The 25,403-nt window shown below is 42.8% G+C and overlaps 1 protein-coding gene across 10 annotated transcripts in view; it reads right to left on the bottom strand.

Moving 5' to 3' along the window:
• Positions 1-2,369: 2,369 nt before the first annotated feature.
• Positions 2,370-25,403, bottom strand: part of PRKG1 (protein kinase cGMP-dependent 1) — a 490,458-nt gene continuing 467,424 nt past the window's right edge. For all 10 annotated transcript variants that reach the window (XM_065671117.1, XM_065671107.1, XM_065671109.1 and 7 more), the window contains 8 exons: positions 22,765-22,904; positions 18,644-18,733; positions 15,762-15,903; positions 13,410-13,573; positions 12,396-12,518; positions 12,236-12,298; positions 11,180-11,246; positions 2,370-6,487 (listed from right to left, as the gene is read on the bottom strand). In XM_065671117.1, the coding sequence (XP_065527189.1) occupies positions 6,389-6,487; positions 11,180-11,246; positions 12,236-12,298; positions 12,396-12,518; positions 13,410-13,573; positions 15,762-15,903; positions 18,644-18,733; positions 22,765-22,904 (888 nt within the window). In that variant the 3' untranslated portion in view covers positions 2,370-6,388. The remainder of the gene's footprint in view (positions 6,488-11,179; positions 11,247-12,235; positions 12,299-12,395; positions 12,519-13,409; positions 13,574-15,761; positions 15,904-18,643; positions 18,734-22,764; positions 22,905-25,403) is intronic.

A 25,403-nucleotide genomic window follows, 5' to 3' on the forward strand; every position in this document is an offset into this window, starting at 1 on the left:
CCTCGTCCCGTCCCCTCCCAGCCCCTTGTCCCCGGTGATGTCCTATCGGCAAAGAAGCTCCCGCGGCCCCCGAGCAGCAGCTACCTGCGCTGCCCGCCGCCGCCGCCTTTATACCCCTGGGGGTTGCCTCCTGCGCCCGCCCCCTCGGGGAGGAGGGCACGGCGGATGGGATTTCAAAGGGTCCCCGGGGGGTTGTGAGACCCCAAAACCTCCCCCACCCCGCCCCGAGGGCTCCATCATTGGCCGCCGGCCCGGGAAGGGGGTTTCGCAATAGCGAAGGCAGACACCACCACCACCACCGCCACCACCGCCCCCCCCCCCGCCCCGGTCCGCGGCCAGATGCTCCGCATGCCCCGCCGCTGTCTCCAGGCGGGCGCGCCGCCTCGCCCGACGGGAAGGGACGGGAAAAGAAGGGGAGGGAGGGGGGAGCACCCCATACACTCCCCCCAGTGGCTGGGAGCCACGGTGGGATGCAGAACGGCCGCCCCCCCGGTGACAGAGGCAGTCCTTTGGTCTCCTATAAGTCTGCGCACCCCCTCCCCCGCGCCCTTCCTGGCGCCAGCGCGACTTTACAGGAAGGGAGGGGGCCGCTCGGCACCCCCTCACCCCCCGGCCCGGTTGAAGGGGGGTGCGGGGAGACGGGACATGGGAGGGGCTGAGCCCCCAGTTGGTGCCCCCCCCACTCCCGCGCGCTCGCCTGACCCTAACCGGGGCAGCTCCTCGGTTGGGATGGGGGGGCCGACACCGTCGGGGGACGCTCCCGGCACTTTGATGCGGGGAGGTCTCCCCTTTCACCCACCCCCCCGGCCCCTGCATCGGCGCCCTCGGGGCGCCGCGGCCGCCCCGCTCCCCCTCCGAGCCTCCCGCTCCGGGACAGTGCGGCGAGGCTGTCACCCCCGCGCCCCCTTGCGGCCACGCCGGGGTAGCGCGCCCCCCATGCTCCGGAGGCTGTGCAAGCGCGTTAGCAAACGCCAGTTAATTAAATGGGCTTTTCACGATGACGGCCTCCTGCTCGTATTTATTTATTGACAGAAAATACAGGAACAAAATCAGGGCCACGCACCGCTCCGCTGCCGAGCCCACCATAAATAGCTATTCCCCCGAGGGTGGGTGATTTCAGATGTCACACTCCTGCAATCAAAACCTCAGCAGTGCTCACCCACCTCCAGCGCAGCGGGTATCGCTGCGGCTCCGGAGGAGCTCCTATCAGGTATTTGAGGTCCAAGAGGCTCAAGCTGGGCTAATAATTATCTGGGAAGGTTTCGGCGGGCACCTAACACAGGTGCCGGCGGAAGCGGCGCTGCTGAGTCAGCGCTCGGCAGACGTCCCTGCCGCAGCCAGGTGAACCGGAGCCTTGCTGGTTTTAGCCTGCAAGAACGAAGGCCACACCTTGCCCCCAAGCCCCTGTATTCCCCTTGCAGTTTCAGGTGAGGGCCACCAAGGGTTTTTATTGTATTACTGACTTGTATCTGCGATTGCTGCATCCTGCAGTGTTTCCCGGCTCCTGCTTGTGCAGTTAGGGAATTTATATCCTTCCTGAGAGGATGTTTTCATGCTCCTGTCTCCAGTTTTTACCTGTCTCTGTGTCTACATTGCACTGAAGTACACCCTTAACTTTGACCTTGCTGAGATTTAAATGAAACTGTGTCACACAGGGGCTGAGCTGTTTCTCAGGGATGGATTTAAATCTATTGGGAGTGTCAGTCTCAGCATCCTGACCACCACATCATCCTGCACACAGAAGCGATGTCTTCATGACATCTCTTATCTGTGCTGCCGTTAGAGGCTGTGCCTCTATCATTACATCTTGGCATTTTCCACGAGGGGCAGCAATGACAAGGACACCATCGTTTTTTGACACAGGTGTTGTTTGCAGTCACACCCCACCTATGGATGACGCAACACGTGTTGGAAATATGGCTCCTTCCCAGCTGCGTGCCCTGGACTCGCTTATATTGGCAGCAACCAAAATATAAAGTGAATTCTTCATCCCTGAAGAATAAACGTGCCGCAAATGTGCTTTTTGGTTAATGTATCCATAGAATAATTCGGTTGGAATTGAGCTGTGGGGCTCACCCAGTGCCAGTCCTGCTTGAAGCAGGACCTCCCATCAGCCTCAGACCTCTTTGTCCAGGCTACTCAGGGTGGTGCTTGTGCTCAGGTAAGTCCTGTGGCAACTGTGGCCATTTGCCTTTGCAACCTGCAGAAAATCTGGATCCCAGTACGAATCTCCAACTACCATGCATTTTGTTCAGTTGTGTCTTACTGCATAGGATCATAAGAGAGAATAAACCCCCCAATTTAATCACTACCCGGAACCCCTCTCCCAGTCTTGGCTTCTGCTGTGGAAGAGAGCCACCGACAAGTCGTTCAAAAGTAATTATTTTTATTTCAACTCTATAAAGTATACAACAGGCACTCGGCAATTACAGCTGCAGGGAAAATACAGAGCAAAACAAAAGCAGTTAAAGTTTGTGAAAAAAAGGTCTTAAATCTACATCAAAAGAATGCAACCGGCCAGCGACCGGTGGGTGACTGACATGTGTCTGACAAACAAAACCTCTTTCATGTAGGAGGAAAACTGGAAAAAAAAATAAGAATCTGAACCAAAAGGCTAGTGTAAAAACAGCGTTAATTGGGACTTGGGACGATGGGCAGCTCAAAACAAAAATTTCTCCTTTTGCCAGGAAGGCTCTAAAACTGCCCAAGTCTCAGCGTTACGGCTGGTTTACACAGCCACGGAGCTGTGGAGGACAAGGAGCTTCCCTTCCAGCTTCTCAGCTCAGCTTTGTGAGAGCGCCAAGGGCTCGCCTCCACGGTAGTTTGCATATAAGAGTCAGGGGAAAAGCACAGATCCTGTTTTGTTGAGTGGTGCAAACCAGCTACTCCTTTGAGTCAGGCTTTCAGGTCAAAACACGCAGGTCAGGTTGCACATCGAGTCGCTCATCATTTTTTTGTGTGTGGGAGATTTCTAAAGGAGTTTGTATAAGACAGGAGGTTGGCATTGGACAGCACGATGGGTTGAATCTGCACACCTTAGCAAAACAGGAATACCTGTCTACAGACTGATAGGATGTCATATATTAATTTGACCTGCACATAACATTTATACATTTCACAGAAATGACTCTGTATCTCATTAACAGATACACAGCTCTGGTACATTGAACAGAAATAAGAGAACAACTTCATCATTTCTGTAATTCATCAATATTATATAATAAAGGCTTAGAAATTGGTAGCAGAAAGAACTGTAAAACGCAGCAAGCTAAGAAAGGACGACATTTTGAGGTGTGTTTGTCTTTGTCATGCAGCATAACACCAAATTTGTAATCTTTTTTTATAGGATGCCACAGATTTAAGGCACTTGCAACAATGCCAGATAGCTAGTCATGTTCTAAAACTATGGGACAGATGAGTTAACAATACAGTTGACATAAAGTTTAATAATACTGACAATTATGACATTAATTCAAGTCTACCTTGATTTAAAAACATTACATTACAAATAAGAAAATGAAGTAATAATGCCATGGAACTCTAAAAGAAAAAGTTATATGTGTACCACAAAATATCAACACGAAAATACCTATTTACATAAATATTTGCTTGTGGTCCTGTTGTTAAATAAGAGTTTGCTATGGATAATGCAGCACTGTGAGAAGCTACAGATCATCTGTGTCTTAATGACACCAGCCTTAATACACTCATTTTAAATATGGGAGCTGCTTTCACCTTACACAGATATGCCACTGTCCCATATATTAAAAAAAGGAGACAAAGAAGAAAGGACAGTAAAGTGGAAACACAGAAGCAATCCATCGTTGTGAATATATATATATATATATATATAAAATGCAACTCAAATATATTACTTATAAACGAAGGTGGTTATCATATACATATGCTAAGTATGTTGTTTAAGGTATGCTTAGGAAAGGTAATGAAAGTCAAGTGAGGTGTTTGATATCAAAATAAACTTATATTCCATATAGTCCATGCTGCACGCCGCAGGTATTAATAACCGTGCTTGGCACAAGGAAAAAAGGACAGGAAAAAGAAAAGTAACTCAGCCCATTTTAAAACCTTTTTTCCTGTAATGTTTTCAGGTTGGCCCCCAAACTCATTGTTGATGCTTTTCCTTCCGGCAACACCTTAACTGACAACTGCATCTCAGCTTTTGGGACAAACTCTTCTCTACATTCTTCTATAGAAAGTTACCAAATACAATAAGTTTTCTCCTCCAATGTCACTGCATCATCGAGTGAAAAAACAGGGGGATGAAAGTAAAGAATTCAGCTTTTAGGTAGCAGCCTGTTTGCTAAGATGCCTAGTGATTATTTTAGCCCTAGTACTCAGCATTGGCTTCCAGTGTTTTCCATCCCTCAGATAAAGGTTGAGAAGCCAGTAGTTGCTGTCTTGTCCCTATGGTTTTGAAAGCAAACAAAGTTTTAATGATTAATGAATAGCAGAAGTAACCTGAAGTTACTGTGTCAATGGTGTTTCCTCACCCTTTGGAAACAGGAAGGAAATTCAGAGACACAGACTGGTTTCAAAGGCATCATGATGACTGAGCTCTTTAGTTTGCTATCAAACATCAGACATTGTCAATGCTGTCAAAGAAGGGGAGAAAAATACCTTTCTAATATATTCTATTTAAAGTTCCTTTCATTAGAAACGTGGGAAAGAGTTGGGATTTAGCACAGGGGAAATATTTTTACTGTTAAAACATACATTTTCTGTGTACTATGCAGGCAAAAGTCATATGCATGACTTTTTAGCAAGAGCTGATCTTTCAACTTCCAGTGTATACAACTACTCTTGGCTGCCAAGCTCTTGGCAGCTCTGAGATGAAATGGGGCAGTGCCTGCTAGTGTTTTGAGTCAGGGTCTGTGACAAAGACTGAAAGCTGACATTTTTTTGTTGGTATTATGGGATAAACTTTTAGTCCCATGTATATGCAATAAACAGGCACACAGGAGAGATTCCTGTTACATCCTATAAATCAGAAGAGACAGTATTCAAGCAAAGGAAAAACAGTGGAAGTGAGGAAAAAGTGTACATATGATAACACTATAAGAGCTGACTCGGGTCTAGCTATCCCCGTGCTTTAAACATGGTCACTGGGGTCCTGGTACAGCAGAGACATGGAGACCTTGCACAAACACATCCAATATTGGTTTTCCATTTATTTCCACTGACTTTCCTGTGATGTTCCTTAGTCTGACGAGGCACTAGGATTACATTTTTATGGGCAATATTACAAACAGAGCCAGAAAACTGGCCCAGTACCACCTTTTATTATAACTAGCTTTGTACTGAACCTGGAAGTGATGCAGACTTGAAGATGTAAAATTATGTAAGAACATGATGGAGAATGATGCTTCTTGCTACATATTTCTGAAGTGGTGGTTGACTGAGTAGGTAGATTCACAGATGAGGGATGTACATAGCACCTATAAAGTACATTATGGGTCTTACATTTTCCCTTTGGGCTCTAAAAAGACAAACATTAAGCTTAGTTTTATGCCTAATAGCTAATCAATAAGACCAGTGGGCTGCTGTCACTTTATTACAGGACCATGATTTAAGCACTATTTTATGTGTAAAATGGATTAATGTTATGATTTTTTTTTTCATGCATTTATGTATTTGTATCAAGGGAAAGGAAAAAACCCCAAATAAATACCGTGTTACAGTATGGTCTCAGCTGTATGAGAGAAGTGACCCATATCTGCCTTAACAGGATCTACAGCAGTTGTGCTTTTGTTTTACCAGGCTAAAAAAAGAAATTCTCAAAAATAAAGAGGAACGGTAACATTCATTCTTGTCATGAATACTGCTCAGAAAGAAAAAGAACAAATTTTATCACTGCTTTGATATGAACTCCTTGACCAGTACTGTTGTGGTCCTCCTTTGCTCCTACACTGGCCTACAGTAGAAGACCTACAGGGTTTGGAGGGTGGGAGTAGCCCAAATCCTGCACTGTATTTAGCTACAGCATTTAACAAATTACTATTGAGCCTACTGATAAAGCCAGAACCTTGCAGCTAGAATTAAGTGTGTCTTAAACTATGTATCTCTCGACTTTTATAATTAAGAGCGTAGCAAGATCATCGCAGTGATAGAAAACATATTTCTTTACTGGTGAAAGGCTTTGTGTCAGGACCACCATGTCAACTGCTATTTTAAGTTTGAACATAAAACATGAAGAGCACTATTGTCATCTAAGCAATAAGTCCTAATGCCACTGTAGTTACTGTAGCAGCATCAATCAAGGCATCATGGTGACCCCGAGCACTAATCCTCCCCAATTCTTTCAATTTCGCTGGCAGCCATGTCCCAGGAAGCTGTCTTCAGCAAGGCAGAAGCAGGTAAGAGAAATACATTAAAAATCTATGTCCCATCCTGAGTTGTCATCAGGGGGTGGTTCATCACTGTCCTCTGGGAAGCTGTCAAAATTGCTTGTGTCTGTTGGAGATGCAACCTGCAGAAAGAAAAGAGTGACAAGAAGGTGATGGTCACCAAAGTGGACCTCTGCAGTCATTTCCTCTTGATCTCACAACCATGGTCATTCAAGAGTGTTCATTGCTAACTGCAGCAAGCAAGAGAAGTTCTTGCATTCCACAACTTTTTGATGAATCCCTGGAGGACTTCCCACAGCTCCCCTACTCTAATGATCCAGGCTCTTTAGGGTCTCTAGTTCAAGAACAACTGTCCTACCCATTGGTACGAGGTCATCAGAAAAGACTTGGGAAAGCTCTGGGCTTCCCTCTGTCCCTGATTTCCAATTTATGGCTAGGATCCTGAATCTGAGAGGCTGTAAGCTGGGGCCTGCCACATTTGAGTTTCCTGACAAGTACTGCTTGGTCTAGCGAGCCTACCAGAGAAACTCATCAACTCATCTTCCTAGGATGAAGACCAAATACCTTTCTTTTTTGTTTTTTCACTTTACGATGTTGACTGAAACTTCCTCACACTGAGACATTCAATGTAATTAAAAAAAACCAAAAGAACAATACAAAAACAGACCCGCAGCTCACCAGACCAAAATTATCAGTGTCTTACTAGAGAAAATCAGTACTTTAAACTGTACCCCAAGTAGCCAGCGCAGGCTGGAGGTAACTGCCCTTGCCATGGGAATTCTGGTCAGGAAACGCTGTCATTTTTAGCCATTTCACTAGTGCGACTAGTGGAAAAGCCACAGCCAGAGGCCAGCCTACAAATACATCTCCAGCAGTCCAAGAGATGTATTTGATGCTGGATGCTGCTATAAGCCTTGGGAAACAAGAGCTCCAGCTTCAGCTCTAAATTTAATTTGCTGCCTAGCTACATCAGCAGTTTCCTGCTGCTGAAAACATCTTGGGGAAAATTAAGGCTCTTGAATACCCAAATAATTCTGGAAAAAAACAAAAACTGTAAAAGCTTAGTGGAGTACTACAGACTGATGTGATGCTTCACTGTGTACTGAATACTGTAATTTTGTTTCTTTTGAGTTATCTGGATCTGTTTACTTTGTTGGTGCTCCTCCACCCTTCAGGTTTTAACCCTTGGGGTGCTCTACACTTGTTTTCCTCCATGGTGCCATGAGCTGGACCACATTCCTCTGTTTCTCTCAGCCCATCCCATGTGAGCTCTCCCTCTGGGAGCAGAAGTGTTGAAGATGTATGTACAAGGTACCAGCTACCAAAGTGTAAGAGATGCAACTGGTATGGCCATTCCAACCAGCATGCACACAAGCTGTAACTTCTCACAAAAGCCTCTCAGCAGTGATGGGCAGTGCATAAGGCAACTTCACTGGGAGAAAGCATCTATGGAGATTCCTGGGGCTCCTCTGCAGATGTCTCCTCTGGAAGCACCTAGCAGGCAGCATTTTTGAGCTCTGGTTAGTTGAGCCCTAAGGACATGGAACTGCTGGAACAAGTCCAGAGGAGGCCATGAGGATGATCAGGGGACTGGAGCACCTCCCGTATGAAGACAGGCTGAGGAAGTTGGGGCTGTTCAGCCTGGAGAAGAGACGGCTGCATGGAGACCTCATAGCAGCCTTCCAGTATCTGAAGGGGGCCTATAGGGGTGCTGGGGAGGGACTCTTTGTCAGGGACTGTAGTGACAGGACAAGGGGTAACGGGTTAAAACTTAAACAGGGGAAGTTTAAATTGGATATAAGGAGGAAATTCTTTCCTGTTAGGGTGGTGAGACACTGGAATTGGTTGCCCAGGGAGGTTGTGAGTGCTCCATCCCTGGCGGTGTTCAAGGCCAGGTTGGATGAAGCCTTGTGTGGGATGGTTTAGTGTGAGGTGTCCCTGCCCATGGCAGGGGGGTTGGAACTACATGATCTTGAGGTCCTTTCCAACCCTAACTATTCTATGATTTCTATGAATTAAGTCCTGTTTTGGGAAATGGACTGCATTTTGTGTTCATCTAACAAAACAAAAAGTATATCCAACACCTCAAAGATAGAGGGCTTTCTTAGAAGAAATATGATTTAGGGAAAAAAAGGTTGGATGAGTTGTTACTCTACTCATTGACATTATGTGATGCTAATGCTGTTGTGTGTGATTCCCCACAGTTCTGAGGTTCAGGTCACCTATGTGGCCTGCAGTTCTTTACTGCTGGAGACACGGGAACAAATGTCCTCTAAATGCCCTCTCCTAAAATTACCTCCTGTCCAAGAAGATAAAGTGCAAATGTCAATATCAGCTTTCTGGTTGCTTAACAACATAAGGGCTTGAGATGAATTATGGTGGAGAGATCTGTAGATCTTTCTCAAAGGCAGAAGCTGTGATTCCAGATGGCACATCTTTGGAAGACTCAAGAGCTTTTAAGGACAGACACTGTCACTGATTTCTGCTGTGGTATCAAGGGTCAGCTGCTCCCTGAAGCAATGTCCTAGCAGCAGGATGTAAATTAAGATTTTCCTAAAATTCCATAGAATAAGAGCTAAGGAGCAGCTTTTGATTGCCTCACTGGTAGTACCACATAACTGTTGATAAGAGTTAAAGAGCTGGGGAAGGCCTTTTTTAATTAACAAAAAACCAACCAAACAAAAAGCTATTCTCTATGTTTAGCCCTGCTTGCTCCTTTACAGCTAACAAGTAACTGGGAGAGATGCACTGATTGACGTTAAAATGGATTTCTTTCCCAGAACTATGTATTTTGGGCCGCTTTTCAGATATGGCTCTTACTAGCAGTTGGGACTTTTGCCAAAGCAAGTGAAAAACTTGTGGAAAACAAAGCTGAGCAAGACTGACAGCTTTGATTTTGACAAGATACACTAGTTAACAGAGGAAGGTTTTGGAGAAAATCTCATGAGTATGTCTAGAGAAGATATTACTCTTAAGAGCTCTAGGAAAGAGGTAGCTGTGTTGAATTGGAATCAGGTCAATGTATCCCTGTCAGCATTGAGTTGCTCTGGAAGAAGGATTCTTCTGAAGAGGGAAGGATTTTCCCATCTATTTTGGACAGCCTTGATAGTGGTGTGCTGGCCAAAAGGGTAACAGCAGATCACTCTCCTGGAAGCAATCACAGACATATTTCTTGGTAGGATATTCGCAGTCCCATCAGCATCCAGCCTTGATGATGCCAAGGAATAATGCCAACAAAGTAAACTGGGTGTTCACAGAGCCCTTTTCTACTACTGAATTGGAACACAACTGAAAAAGCAAAGAACGAGTGATTTCCTGCACAACAGACTGGAGAGCAGCCTTCCTCTAGGCAATGTCAAAGGAGCAGAGACCATTTCTGGTAGTGAAGCAACATCCCAGCTTGGGGATGTCAGGAAGCAATTCATGTCCATAGCGAGGAAATACAGCTGAAGTCACTGCTGCTAGTTGTTCTGTCTGAGAGTTAGACATGCAGGGTCCATACATATACTGGGTAAAAGCAGTATTGGAAATGCTCTTACAAAAGTAAAAATTAATGAAAAACAATTAGAAAATCATGTTTGGGCATTTCAGGCGGCACTGACATCCTGCAGAGGTAAACCAGGAATTGTAACTGGATATAAAGGAGCAAACTTGACTTTATATTGTGATTTTGAAACATGGGGAACAGTGCTGCGGACAAATTAATAGTCATTACAAAGAAGCTTACCAGAAGAACCATAGTTTTGATTTATAAAACATTTAGGTATCCTTTGGTATCCCACTTTAGGCAGATATTTGCCAAGTCCTGCTTTCCCACTGACTGTCAGTAACTGCTATAGCCTGTACGGCAAAAGGTGACAGGTCCTGCTTTCCCACTGACTGTCAGTAACTTCTATAGCCTGTACGGCAAAAGGTGACAGGGGCGCAAAACCCTCTGCTTTTTCATAGCTGGTAAGAAAATTTTGGGATTGCAGATTTAGCCCTGAAGCTGTGCCTGCCACTGCTGCAGGAGGTGCCGGACCATGGGTGGAAAGAGCAAGGGGCTGCAATTAAACATGATTGCTAATGTCATTCTCTTGGTGATCCTGCGGGACAGGCATGGAGGGAAAGGATTAAGTTGAAACAAGGAGGGGAGGCTGCAGAACAGAAGGGGCCAAGGTAATTTCTATCAGCTAATCCTGTTTGGTTTCTCTTTGTGGCAGGCTTTGTGGGTAAAGGGCTCACAAAGACATCAAAGGAAGAGCTTTGCTCCAAAGGAAAATGAGTCGAGCCGTTCCTCCGTGTCTGCTCCCAGTTAAACATAAACTAGGCGGTAACAGGGCTTTTCATGTAGGACACAGACACAGGAAAAAAGAAAAGACAGAAGAAGAGGTTAATGCAAAAGAAAAGGGAAATGACATACAAATCCCACTTGCCTTGCCAAAAGAAGTAAGAATAAAGGAGGAAGAAAAGAGGACACATTTGAGAGAAGGGGTGAAAGTGGCATTTCTTCGCTGAAATGTGAAAAATAGATGAAAAAATAAGCGCAGCAGTTGCAAAAGAGAAAAATATGTAGTAGTGAGTGATCCTGCCCTGATCTCCTGCCGAGAAAGGCATTTCATCGCAATCATGCTCTCCCCAGACTGCCTTCTCCTGTAGAAGACTGCCTGGAGACCAAACATGGCTGAAATGGCTCGACTTCTTCAAGCATCTTCAGAAGAAATAAAGCACATGCTGTTGCCACTTGACTGCAGTGTACTAGTGCCTGCAGCTCCTAACATTCATGTAGAAGAAACTCATTGGCTGTGAAGGAGAAAATAATTAGGAAAACTTACACTTGGTATTATAGGAGGTGTCAGTGTCCCTTTTCGTAACCCTTCCCAGTTAAAGCCTTCAAACCATCTAGAAGGGAGAGAATAATGAAACAGTTACACATACAGTGAAAATCTCTCTGTAGCATAACATTAAATTGATTGCTTAAACAGTGGGTTTCGACTCCCACGGTTATCATCTTCAAATGGTCTAATTAGCCTTAATAATTCTTCCTGTCAACTTTATATATGTTTTTTTGGGAACTGAAAATGAAGCGTGTGCAGCAACCAAGTGGTGATACCATGGCAAGTACAAATTACCAGTGCTCAGAAGAAAACTGTTCCTCACTGCAGATGTCCTGGTGGCTGTTCTTTTCTTTCTATAAAGTTGATTCATCCCATATGAGACCTCTAATGTCTCTTTTTTGTAAGAGATTGGGAGCTAAAGGCACGCACAGGGATGTCCTCCTCCTGGTTTGGGCACTTCAGGTTTGCTCAAGCCATGGCAGCTTAGGTGTGTAGATGAGCCCTGAGCTGAGTCTTCAACCCATTCACCCAAAATGTCCATCCAATTCACTTCTGTTGCTTTGGGTATGGATGACCAGCATGGATGGATGAGAAGTCCTACTTCTGTGATGGGTCTCTAACTTGTTCTTATCCTGCTCCAGCAGGAACTTGTAAGACATCACTTAACAACTCTGCCATCAGACCAGAAGTGATGATGAATTAATATTACAGATAGGGAAAAAGTGTGCTGGGCTTTGGGGAGGAAGGGAAATTGAGGAAAACCTTGGAAAGTGATTCTGCAAACCAAAAAGTCCAAGCAGGCAGTGGCTCAATTGGATTGCTTTCAAACGCTCTTTTGCATTAGACTAAAGCATAATGGTCAATATGCAATGCATTTTGCTCAGAGGCAAGGCTAGACTCTACACCAAACACTGGGGAAAAAGAAGTCCGATGGAAATTCAAATAGGGTCTAAAGCATACTTAGAAGGCAAGTATTATTTTGCAGAAAATTGAAGTGTTTGAAATGCACGTTTTTGTGGATTGAATCTGATGATTGGTGGAGGAGACACTTACTTGTGCTTTTGGATATCTTTCACTCCATTTTTCAAATTCCCTAACCTCTCTGATGGATTGTCCCTATAAAATAAATAACAAATTGATTACTTTCTTAATCCTTCTGAACAACTAATTTCTTTGCAAACAAGATCAAGGTAATTATATTTCATGTGCTTACCTGCATAGTTTTTTAATTAAATTGGCAGCATTTTTGGCAATCTTCTTTGGAAATTCAATCATGTCTATTCCCCTTAGTATGATGTTATAGGTCTTCATGGGGTCTGGGCCTGAGAAAGGGGGACTTCAGAGGGGAGAGGAAAATAGAGAAGATTAAAAGTTTGCCTTTAAAATAGCATTGAGGATTGATTAAAAAAAAAAAAAAAAAAAAAAGACCAAAGCAAAAGAGTACCCTACTGAAATGAGAAAGGGCAGGGGACAACGAGCAATGCTTTGCTTTCTATAATCTTAACAATTTCTCAGTCAAGGAGCTCTGATACTGTCTGGATTTCAGTAATGTTGGCTGCAGGGAAGTATCAAAGAGTAAAGTTTTGCAGAGCAGCACATGCTAAACCTCTTCTTTCCATAATGGCCCATGTACCAACAGCGTGAGGAACAAGTGTCTGAGTAATGCTTGCTGGCTTACAGCGATATGACACAGTGGAGATTAATTAGGTTTCCAACAGTTTAACAGAATAGTGCCTTAGGTCCATCCCTAAAGGATAAGCCAGGAGTGAGTGATGGGGGATGAGGTTAGGAAGTGCCAGGAAGCCTCTACTGCCAACATCAGCACTAATATATACATCCAAAACTACGTAAGGGAAGGGATGGATATAGGGACTCAAGTCCCCATGGTCTAGCTCCTCCTTTTCAGACATGCAACAGCCCATCACTGCACCTCTCCAGTTAAATTGCAAATTTTCTTTCACCACCATGTTCAGCTCACTTAGGCCCAAAACTAACTTTTTGGTGCAATTTTACATTTCCTAAAGAGCCTGCTCATGTCTTGCCCTTTGAGAGGTCTGCATTGAAGCTGTGATTTAAAGTGGAAAACTAATTATTAGGTTCAGCAGCACAGCGCTGTGCTGCTACAAGCACACACCAGCTCTGAACCTTCCTCTTGCCTAATCAGGGTGACAATGGCAGAAATATTTGGATCTATTTTCAGCAGCGGTGCCGGCCCCGATGCCCATACCTGCCAGTCAGGAGTTCATACATTAAGATTCCCAGTGACCAGTAGTCTGCCGAAATGTCGTGACCTTTGTTCAGGATGATCTCAGGGGCTACATACTCTGGGGTTCCACAAAAAGTCCATGTTTTCTTTCCAAATCCTATTTTCTTTGCAAAGCCAAAATCGACCTGCAGAAAGGAGCAGAGTACCCATCAGGGCAGAGCACGAGAGGGAATGTCAGCCATGTGCTCTGCTCCTCTTGAAGTGAAGCAAAGCAGAAAAGAGGTTTCCTCGTGGGAATATTCTCCTAACTAAAGCATTGTGGGTCGTTCCAGGACCAGGCAACCGCAATGACCTCTTAACTGATTTATCCTTTGTAATATAAAAGGAAGAGTCTCATGAAGAAGGAAGAACAAATGCTGGCACCAAGAGCTTCTTGGGAGATGAATCTTTGTATCATTCAGTTTTGCTTTTGCGTTTTTGTTGTTGGTTTGTTTGTTTGTTTGTTTTAACTCTCAGCTTTAACCTGAACAAGGAACTATTTAGGCTAAATATTGACCATTTTGGCAGCTACTGAAAAGCTCAGATTTCTCTCCCAGGCTAAAGAGCAATGCAGTACAACAAGTGTCCTCTTGGTTTGCTTGAGGCTGTTAGAATGTGCTGGTGGGATCACAAAATGCAGCATGTCCCTATAGCAGTGCCCTTATAGCACCAGCAAGTACAGAAAATCAAATTATACTGGGAACTGAAGCTGTCCTTTTCGGTCCAGGCAGAGATCATATTAATAGACTTACTGTATTTCTAGCTCTACCCCTCTGCCCTTCCCTGCCTCAGTGCTGTGACAGCCCACAGCTGTGGTCTGTAGCAAACTCTGCTGTCTCTTCATGGCTGTGGGATGCTTCTGCACCTGCACCAGTCAGGAGCAAAATGTCCTACATGGTCACAGTCCCACAAAGGATCTGAGACACTTCTTGTGCTATCATGGGCATATTTGAGGGGAGATAAAAATGTCTAAAGAGCTGGGGGACAGTGATGGGGTCAGAAGGCACCCAGGTCCAGATCCTCCTGCAGCAGAGAGAATGGCTTTCTATTAACTGAAAAAATTGCTGGAGCTCCCCAGCCTTATCAAAATGCTGTAGAGTATAATTTCTGATGTAATTCATTAGGCTTAGTGTCACAGTGAAACACGGCGGCTGCCACCAGGCTATAAAAGTCCATGATGATGGTGGTCTGACTTACTGCTCCTAGCTGCTGATACCACTCCCAAGTTTCTCTTCCCAAAGGCAGGGAAGAGACCTCAAGACAAGGAGCAGAGACCTTGGCCCCTGTAACTTCAAGGGAGGGCATCAGCCCCTCCTGGATGCAGGGGCTTTTTAGGGGTGTATTGCTTCTCATGGTTTCCCAAGTGCTCGCATCCTCCAGCACCCTCCTACCAAGGGAAGTCTTTCTTTTCTTCTCCCCTTCTTCATGGTATTACCTGGCCATTTGGGATGTACCTTACATTCAGGGCACCTCTGCATTCATTTTCAAGGCAAAAAAGTAATTTGAGTGAATAATGCAACACAGTGAAACTCATCAGGAACTCCATAGTTTGGGGGGTGGAGGTCTTGTACATACTGCCGTCCTGGTTTGAGGAGATGGATCTCACAGGGGGACAGCACCAAGAAGGACCATGACTTTCTGGGAAGACCAGTTTCAGTCAGAGCCTTATGCAGTTTTCCCAGAGGAGCTTGCACAGATTAGACAGGAGTGTTATCAGTGCTAAAACATAAGTGGCCCTCCTAAAGCAAGAAGCTGCACTGGCCACAGTTCAGCAACACCATCCAGAGCAATTAGTAGTAACTTCTTGCCATGACAGAGTCATGAATAATATTTCCATTTTCCATTATGAATTTATAATTGCTTACACAAAGGACCTGACATAGAAACAATAGTGTGCAAAATTTGTTTCACCAGTCACCTCTAAAGCCCACAGATGCAAGTCCTCCTGGTCTCCCACCAATACACCTATTTTCAAGTTAACTATTAATCTTTCAGTAGCTTCAAAACAGCTAGGCTGATGTCTCCGGGTGCTGGTTTTGAAAGTTTTCCGGTTCAGTAACACAGATCTGAATTTTAAACCAGAATTAGTGTTTAAAAGCTCAACTGTACCCTGAGCCTCAGCCTGCTGGACGTTGGGAAAGTATCCTGGTGGTGGGTGACAACACCCATGCCCTGATCTCATATCAGCATCTACTGATGGCAACCGTCAAAGACAGGACCCTAAACTGGGAGGACTTTGCTTCTGACCCTCTGTGGCTAATCCCGTGTTCTCCTCTATCCCTAACATCAGTAAGTAGCAGTGACTTTTTTGACAAACCAGATGTAGGCACTCACCAGTTTGGCATAACCTCGATGATCCAGAATGAGGTTTTCTGGCTTGAGGTCCCGATAAATGATCCCTTTGGAATGCAAATAGGCAAAAGCTTCGACCACACATGCTGTGTAAAACCTGGTTGTTGAATCCTCAAATGAACCTCTACATAAAATGAGAGAGGGAAAGGGGATAAAGTGATTACATCTCTTCCCTTATTTGACTTCACTCTACTGTTAAAATATCTATATAGTTCAGTAGAATCACTCTTACACCTGGAAAGTGCCTGTTGCTAAACTCACCTTTGGCCAAGCCATTATCCATCATATTTGAGAAGCTGTGGCAGTTGAGTGAAATTCCTGCTGACTGGAAAAAAGGGGAAATATAACCCCCATTTTAAAGAAGAAGAAAAGAAAGACCCAGGGAACTACAGGGCAGTCAGTCTCCCCTTGGTGCCAAGCAAGATCATAGAGCATATCCTCCTGGAAACTATGTTAAGGCACATGAACAATAAGAGGCTGACTGGTGACAGCCAACATGGCTTCACTAAGGGCAAATCATGTCTGATAAATTTGTGGCCTTCTATGATGGGATAAGGGAAGAGTGACTGATGTGATCTACCTGGATTTATGCAAGGCATTTGACACTACCCTGTACAACATCCTTGTCTCTAAATTGGAGACGGATTTGATGGATGGACCACACTGGAAGTGTCCAAGGCCAGGCTGGATGGGTCTTTTAGCAACCTGGTCTAGTGGAAGGTGTCCCTGCCTATGGCAGGGGGTTGGAACTGGATGATCTTTAAGGTCCCTTCCAACCCAAATTATTCTATGATTCTATGATTTGCGTCTTTGAAATTAGCATCTTTGCCCTCAATCCACCTTCATACCAAACATTCATATCTGAAATATTTTAGGTTTCATTTTATAGTTTCATCTTGTGGAATTAAAATTTACAAATCATTACCTTGTAAGCAAAAGGTGATTTTTTTATCATAATCTTTGACTTTTGGGTGTAAAGCTATTTTGAGCTGTAGAGATCAAGAACTCCTGTACTAATATTCATAACCAAGACAAAAGGCAGAAAAATTACAGTTGCTAGGACTTGAAGTGTTAAATGCAAATTCAGCATAAACTGCACCATATCCCCCTGCCCACCAGGAGCTGGCAGTGAGAACTGCCTGAGCTCAGAAGCACATCTAAGCTAGGTGGCAGCAGAACCACAATTTAAAGCTGAGAGAATTAATGAAATTATCAGGCTCTGACCAAGACAATGAAAACTACAAGCTAACTTTGCTATGCTTCTTGTTTTAATGGCCCAGAGATGGCATGCTGTTAGAAAAAACAAGAACTGAAAAAAATTCATTCTAGGTAATTAAAAAATTATTTAATCTTTGATTTCTGGTCAGTCTTTTGGATGCACTTCTTTCACTTTCCAAATTTAATTAAATTGTGTTCCAATCATGAGCCTATTACATAGTTACAGGCAATTCACCACACCTTTTCCTTCCCCATGGATGATGAATTATGTGCACATCCCGCATACACCTGTGCAACCCACCTGCCACCTACTCACACAGAACCAAAACCAATCGCTGCAAGCTCAAAACCTCCCAGGGCAGGAAATACCAGGGCCACATTTGGTTGTGCATTACAACGTGGTATGTAATTACATGCTTTCCTATTTTTTTCCATGTCACTTCTGCATCCTGATGGTGTAGTGCTCCTTGCAGAGTGAGGACTTGATGCACGATCCTGTTTCCCACTTTGATGAGTGGCCCTCATGTACTATGCGATATCTGGACTAAAAGCCTATGCAGAACTACTGATTTCCTCCTGCTCATTGCTGTCACAGCTGACTGTGTCATAAATATTAAGAAGTATTAATAGATATTATTTATGACAGTGCCTCCATGAAAGAGGTGGATGTTGCTATTTACAGTTATTGAGGGTGGGCAGCAGAGCAAACACTGAGATGAAAAAAGCAGGTCTTTCTTTGGGATGGGAAAGTGTGATTTTTTAGATGACTTTGAAGAGGTCTGTATTTTTTACCCTGAAAAGGCACTTCTCCATGGATTTCTTTCTCAACTGTGAAGTGTCACTGATGCCAGTGCTGCCTTAGGGCCTTGCTTTACAAAATCCAGAGTCTAAAATAGCCATTTAAGCAGCAATGCCTAAAGTTGTGGCACTAGAAGGGCTCTGACTCCGGGAGTGTGTCTTGCAGGAATGCAGCAAGACTGGCTTTGACATTGCACCTACTGAAATGCCTGGAGGGTCGCTCTCTGCCATCATCCATGGTACCCAAAGTCTTAGTCTCTCTTAAGACATTCCCATGTTTCCCTATCAGGTGCCTGAGCCTCCCACCAGGCTTCCAAATGCAAGAAATGATAGCACGGGCACCAAGAACACAACTGTAATTTCTGTGATTGCAAAAGGTTGTTGTTCTAGGTAATTCAAATTAATTTAAATAATTAATTATTTTGATTAAAATATGCTGCTTGCTATTTAGGGGTACCTGTTAGAGATGAAGACAGAGAAAAGACAGTCAAAGACTTGTCACAGATGCAAATCATCACGTGACTACCATCACTTCTATCACTACCTTCTGTATTTTTTCAGAGATGCCACGACAAAGCAGCTCTGGATAAGTCTCTACTTACATGAAGCATTGTACATATTGGATACAAACTAAATCTGTCCTTATTCTCAGTTATAACTGGATTCACTTTGTGTCTAGTCAACTGCATAGGAACAAAAATAGCTCCTCACCTTTCTGGAATCTTAAATCAAACACACATAGTATGGTAAGATCCAGATCTTGATCATGAAAGGTAAAGATGTTTGGTTATCTAGAGGCATATGAGAAAATATTCCACTTTGTAGGACAATAGTTTCTTACAACTCACCTGTCCCTGAGAATTGTCCAAAGCTCTCCACCTAGACAGGCTTCCATCAGCATGTACAGGTATTTGCTGTCCTTGAATGTCCTGTAAAGCCTGTTGTTGACAAGCAAAATCATAAATAAATCCACTATACAAATGAAGACACCAGGCATTCCCACTTCTCACAGACCATACACTTCATCCCAGGAAGCACCACAAGACTAAATCTATCTTTCAGAGTTAGTGCTACATTTAAGGAGATCATTTTATTTCTCTTCTTGGGTAGGAGATACTTCAGTGGAAAAGGATGGGCATCGGAGTGGCAAAATGTATTGTGGACCTCAGAAGAAGAGGTCACAACTCCTCGGGGTGCTACATATAAAATTGGCCATTTCTAATGGTGTAACCTGACACTTGGCTCTCCAGATGTGGTTGTAAGTTTTCCTACTGTTTTTTATAACATTCATATCATCTTGTTCTTCATGCTACAAAGTCCAGCTGCAGATCAGTGGTCTTCTTTCCATTTGATCATTTCAAAGGAGTGCTGCCCAATTTGTGATTTGTTACAGAACATAAACCCACTGATGTGTTAGAGTTTAAAGAGAACCTGCTGACACGCAGGTATCCTTTTGTGAAGTGCTCTTCCTCTTCCCCCCAGGGACTCAATATGGAGGAAAAATTGCCTAAACGGATAGATGGGCCAGGCTTTATGAACCTGTCTTTCTCAATCAAAATGCGTGTCAAAATCCGTGCTGTGTGTTTAATATGATATATTAAACAAATGCAATTATAAAATTATGAAAACAAAAAAAGAGAATTCAGTATTAGCTGATTCACTTAATTTTAATGTTGAACTACTTCTGTACTTATTACATGAGTGGGTATACCAGTTTAAGTTGCCTGCAAAAACAAGCCCGGATACTGGAAAGGTTCTTCACAGCTGTACTGTTTAGAAATTAGTTTTAAAAATGCAAGCTCCACAGCAGAAGGGGATGCTGAGGGATATGGTGCATTCATGGGAGTTACCAAGAGTTAAAAATTGAAGGGCCAATGCAACATCATATAAATCAAACAGGTGGTTTTGCGAATTCTAGCTCTTCCCAGCTAGTGCTAAATGTAGTTATTAATATATGTTATTGAGCTGTGATAGACCAGGGAGAAAACACAGCAGGATATGTTTCTTTCTAAGGCATACAGTTAAATATTAAATTAAAGTACATCGCAAAATATCCTGGCAGCTACAGCTTGGCTCCAATATGCTTTCACATCACAATGCTAGACAATGTTTGTCTCCTGTCTGTATCTACGTAGTATCCAGCACGCAGCTTAGCAGCCGTTACCTACTCTATTTTTGCCGTGTTTAAAAGGCAAAGATCCCAGCAGCTGCAGCTGTGATGTAGGCAGGAGTCTGGGTACTAAATATGCTCAGGTAGATAATATGAATATTGTCTACCTGAGAAATATTATGTAGTCAAATATTCTGCTTGCTTCCACAACAAAATTTAGAGAAGAAAGCCAAAACAAAATAGTATTTCAGATCTTTCTTATTCTAGTATTACCTACATGACCCTTAAAACCACAATTATAACGTGCTTCTTGGAAAAAGTTGGAATAAACCTGCTGATCATTTCATATGGTTAAAATTTTTGAGTTAAAAAAAATCTTATTTCTTGCCAGTTGGACAAAACATGATTCATCTTAGTAAATATTTAATCCAGATGAATGTTTACAGAAAACATACATATTCAAGAATCCAAAATGTGAGTAACTAAATATGTTTCATTTAAATGCTACTGAAATATGGCACTTTCTCTAGTTAAGGTAGCCCTGCTGAAAAATTGCTTTCCAGAAAATTCTATGTGCATCAAATTTGGCCTAAAACACGCAGAACAAAAAAATATTGTTTATCAACTGTAATGGAAGCATAAAGTTAATACATGTTGAAGTCATGCTATTTCAGCAAATCAAGCAGTCACCAGTTTGAAATGTCACAATATTTGAATTAATTTTTTTATTTTTTATTATTCGTTGAGTATTTGCAGATCCAATGCAGGCATCCACTGCTCAACACTTGTTAGGCCTTTTACCAAACCCAGATAATTTTGGTCTTGAGATTCTTAGTTTATCTAAAAGTAAATTTTATTTAGCCTCTTCTGCTTCTTTTGCCTGGTTTAATGCATTTTAGTAACCAAACTGAACTATTCTTCAAAGATTTTTAATGAACCGTTTCATAATGAGCTAAGAGTTATTTGGGATTTTTTTTTCCCCATTCTGTTATCCCAGAGATTGTGTCCTTGCTCCAAAGCCATTTTAAACCCACCTTTCACCCAACATTTTGAAATACAATTAATCTACTGAAATTACAATATTTCTACCTGTAGAACCCAGAAAAATATTATCCCCGCTGGTCCAAGAAAGGGTATAAGCAGGTTATGAATGATTTTAGAATAGTAACTGTAAGACAACTGAAAATCCCCATGAATGTGCAAAAAGAGAAGAGAGGGGGAAAAGCAGACATGGAATTTGACAAACCAGCTATTCTCTAGCTAACAGCACATGGAACAGCAAAAGGCTGAACTCTATGACTTAGAAAGTCCCTTCCCAGTGCAGGATTTACATGGGGTATTAAAAATAGTTAAGGCAAGCTTGTTACTGTAAAGGATGGGAATTGCCTGATATGGAAGGAAAAGACATACATATAACACATTCTTTTTTCACTTGCCTGCTGAAAGAATAAAAAGTGGGAATGAAGAAGTATTTATTTCATCAGCCATGAATATCAGTGGCTCCATTAAGAAACGTTTACAGACTTGAGGTTTTTATTTAGGAGGGGATATTTCTGGAAATGATGTCAAAATGTCCCTTTGCTTGGCTAGCCCCACACTTCATCTCCCTTTATATCCCCATCACAAGACGGTGCAGGCTTCAGAAGATAAATCTATAGGCTGAAATAGCCCACAAGATATATTTGGCTCTAGCCTAAGTAACAGGGGCATGTTTGTGAATTGAATATTACAGAGTGAAGGAAACTGCAGCTGGGTAGGGTACTGGGCTGCAGTTGTCAGCCATGAATCAGAGGCGAAGCTGTGGGCTCTGGGGGAATCCCAGGGATCAGCCCAGGAAGGAAACACCCCCCTAGAGACCGATGGGTGGCTGTCCCGGCCACATGCTTGCCTTTGCATTTATCACAGGGGTTTGGTTTCGCCCCTAGGTTAGTATGTCTCTCTGTAGCAATTTTTGGGAGCAGGGTTGTTCTCTGGCAAAAGGCAAGTGTTTCAGGCATCTCTTTGAGGGTGGGACTAAGCACCCTTGGCTTAAATGAGAGACTGCCCTTTTAGATACCTCCAGCTGGGTGAAATGCATTGCTCTGCCAGAGTTTCATACCACTCATTGTCCTTATCCTCATCTTAAAACTATAAAGAACAATCTCTGTTTCCTGTTAACAGATACTCACAATCCTTGAAGAGTCAGGTAACTTTGCTATTAGGATTAAAACAAAAATGCCTGGAACCTGGTTTTATTGACTGAAGAATTGCCTCTGCTTGGGTTTGGTGGAGTGATACAGCTTTCGTGCATTTACCCATGATGAGTCAAGGGATGCTGAGCTAGATTTATCTAATCCACCCTAGAGAGAAGTGCTGGCTACAACTTTTTATTCACATGACAGTGCATGATCTCAAAAGATTAAACTCTACCTTCCAGCTTCCTTTTGTGGGAAGAAAAATTCAGAAATTAAGAATAAAAAGGAAAATTAACCTTGAGCAGGGTCAATACCAAGTCATGGTGCATATATCTACATGGAGAATCGCCCACCAGAATCAGCAAGCTCTGCCCAGGCTGCAGGCTGGGGGGTGTGTTTGCTCCAGGAGCCACAAAGCCATGTAAGCAAGGCATGAGGCCAACACAAATCAGTTAAGACATGAGTTAAGTTTAGGCTTGGGTGACTATCCCCCATGGGCAGAGTAATCTCACGTTTGCCTGAATAGACTTTATTCTACGCACTGTATTTGCAGTCCCTCTCAGGAAAGCTACGGCTAAAGGGTTTTTGTTGTGATGGATGTATTATTCCTATATGCTTTTATGAAATCCTGAGACCAGCTGTGCTTCATTCCCCTGTGGCAGCACGTAAAACAGAGGGATGGTACCTCACAATGAAGTCCGAGTGTGCGCTCTGCATGATCTGCTTCTCTGAGCGGATGTGCTCCTGCTGCCTCGTGTCCACAATGTGACGTTTCTTCAGTATTTTCATGGCAAACGTTTTCGATTCTTCACTTTTCAACTGGACCTTGGGTAAAGCAGGCAAACACAATGGTTAGAAGCAAGGCAAATCCCTTTGCCAAACTGTGACAGTCCAACTGCATGGGAATGCAGTAATCCCACCACCCTACCTTCAAATAATTCCTCTCACATCTTCAGCCACCAGCTTCACTTCAGTATGAAACAGATTTCTAAATACCTGGCCTATTGCTAAATTGAAAACCTATTTCTAAAACTCCATGTGTTTAAGGAAAACCCAGCCATCAGCATTACCCACAAGTCAGATGATGTTGCTACCTAACTTGCAACTTTCACAAAGCCTTTTTCTATAGCTAGTAACAAATGCAAAGGCTCTGGCAAGGAAATGCAGTTCTTGGATGTTTGTAGAGGATGAGCAGAGCTGGCTTTTCAACAGCACTGCTCGGTCATGTCTGTACTTTCAACCTTAAGCCTCAGCAACCTATTTTTAGCCTTATTTCCCAAAATAAAGTTGAAGGAAGTTGTTTGCTTGCTTGCCAGGGTAACACTGGTAACTTTTGAACCCTAAGCCATCCCCAGCCCACCCTGAGGTACTGATACCCATCCCAAAGAGAGCTGGAAGGCAGCCATCCTTTCCATTTTGGCCTTATCATCTTAGTCACCACCAAATGAGAAAGGAGCTTTGCCATGGACCTACCAGGCCTCTTCTTTGTTAAATTGCCCCAGCAGCTGTTCACAATAACATTGCCAGTTAAATGCTTTGCCTCTTTATAGTAAGAGATGCCATTTGGCAACTTCTATTTTGATTTTCTTTTAGGAATTTGGCTTCTGCCAGCAGACGAGTGGCTTGTCTGTTGTCAAGCCCCACCATAAATCCAGCTTGCTTTTTAGGTTAGGAGACAACAGTCATGCAATCACAATGTATTTAATATAATATCTATTTTTATATTTTTTTGGTAACAAAAATATAGACTGATATGAGAAATGGCATCTTCCATGTTTTTCCCAGGCAGCATACCATAACCTTGAATAGTTTCCTCTGCATCTGCTTTGTTCATGTAATGGCTCAGGTCACAAGGAAAATGCAAAGAAGGATTGTATCCTCAATATCCCATCTTTGTCAGAAATGAGACTGGTATTCTGATGTCCACAGAGACACAGCTTAAGGAAATCAAACTCCAAAGGCTGATTCCCAGCTGGCAAAGAGATTGCCAAAATCACCACAAGTGATACAAAAATAAATATTAATACATGAGAGTCTATGGCCAAAGTTTTCATCATTAAGTTCTTCAATACGTATACATGTTTGCATGTATTTTTCTATCTGTTTTAAAATCACTTGGGGTTTTGATCTTCAGATTTGTGGCTTCTTATTTTCCCTGCAGCCACAAGCATTTCAAAGCCCACATGATGCTTTTCTTTTTCCAAAGGCGCTGTTCCGTATTTCACACAGAGACTCATAATTATTATCTTTGCATGAAGCCAGTGTTTGCCATTTAATCTTCAGGGAGACAGGGTACAAAGACTTAAACAATCTACATAAAATAAAGAAAAACATTTTTCCTCATCTATGCAGTAGAGCTGCAAGCTATTTATCAAACGGGTGCTACACAATGCTGCCTTTGCTATGCAGCTTGACCACATCTCAAAGCAGAAAGGAATTTCGCATTTATGGAAGACTGAAAGTGAATAAAATCATTTTGGGTTTAGGATTAGTGTTTGTTTTGGGTTTTTTTTTTTCCCCCTTTTTGAATAAATGGCTCATGGGCTTCAGTTCAACTGTTTGAACTAAATTACTTAGTAGCATTCTACCTAAATCAAAACAGGCTGTTTCAGGGAAGTAGGAAGAGGAGCGAGGTGGCACACATGGAATGAAGACATGATGAAAGTTAAGGGAAAATCTGGGCTGAGCAAAATTTTTTAAAGTTAGCAAAAAAAAAAAAAAAAAAGATGAAAAAGAAGATTAAGGTTTAGTATGACCAGGCACATACTTCTGGAGAACTTACACCTCTTGCTTTTGATGGCAATCCAGATTGCCTGGTTTCCCATCAGACCTGTGCATCTGGTAATGGACAAGTAGAATCAGCTGCCACACAAATTATTTCAAATATAAGTCTGTGCAAAACTTCGTTAGGTATTACAGATCCGATTTGCTTTCTTTCCCTCTGTGTTTTTTTAATGTCGGCTTGTCCACTGACAAAGTATAATGAAGAGTGGAACCAAGAAAGTAGCTCCAGTAGCAAATTTATCAGTTAATTTGAACATGAAACATTAAAAAAATTAAAAAAGTATTTAGCACTCTAAACGTACTTCAAACATTTCCTGATGTTAATCTGTACCAGGCATCAGTGTTAAAAATAAACACAACAACCTGGTGGAGGCTCAGATGAATAAAGTCCAATATTACAGAATAAAGGGTACTATGAATAAATCCAAGTGTGCTTCTTTACGGTATTATCAGTTTAACGTGATGGATTCGGACTACCTAATTTTTTGTGTCTTTCATTAAAAAGGATATTTATTTTATTAATGTTTTTTTCAGGGTTTT

Source organism: Lathamus discolor, chromosome 3 (genome assembly GCF_037157495.1).
Source record: "Lathamus discolor isolate bLatDis1 chromosome 3, bLatDis1.hap1, whole genome shotgun sequence".
NCBI classification, from domain to species: domain Eukaryota; kingdom Metazoa; phylum Chordata; class Aves; order Psittaciformes; family Psittacidae; genus Lathamus; species Lathamus discolor.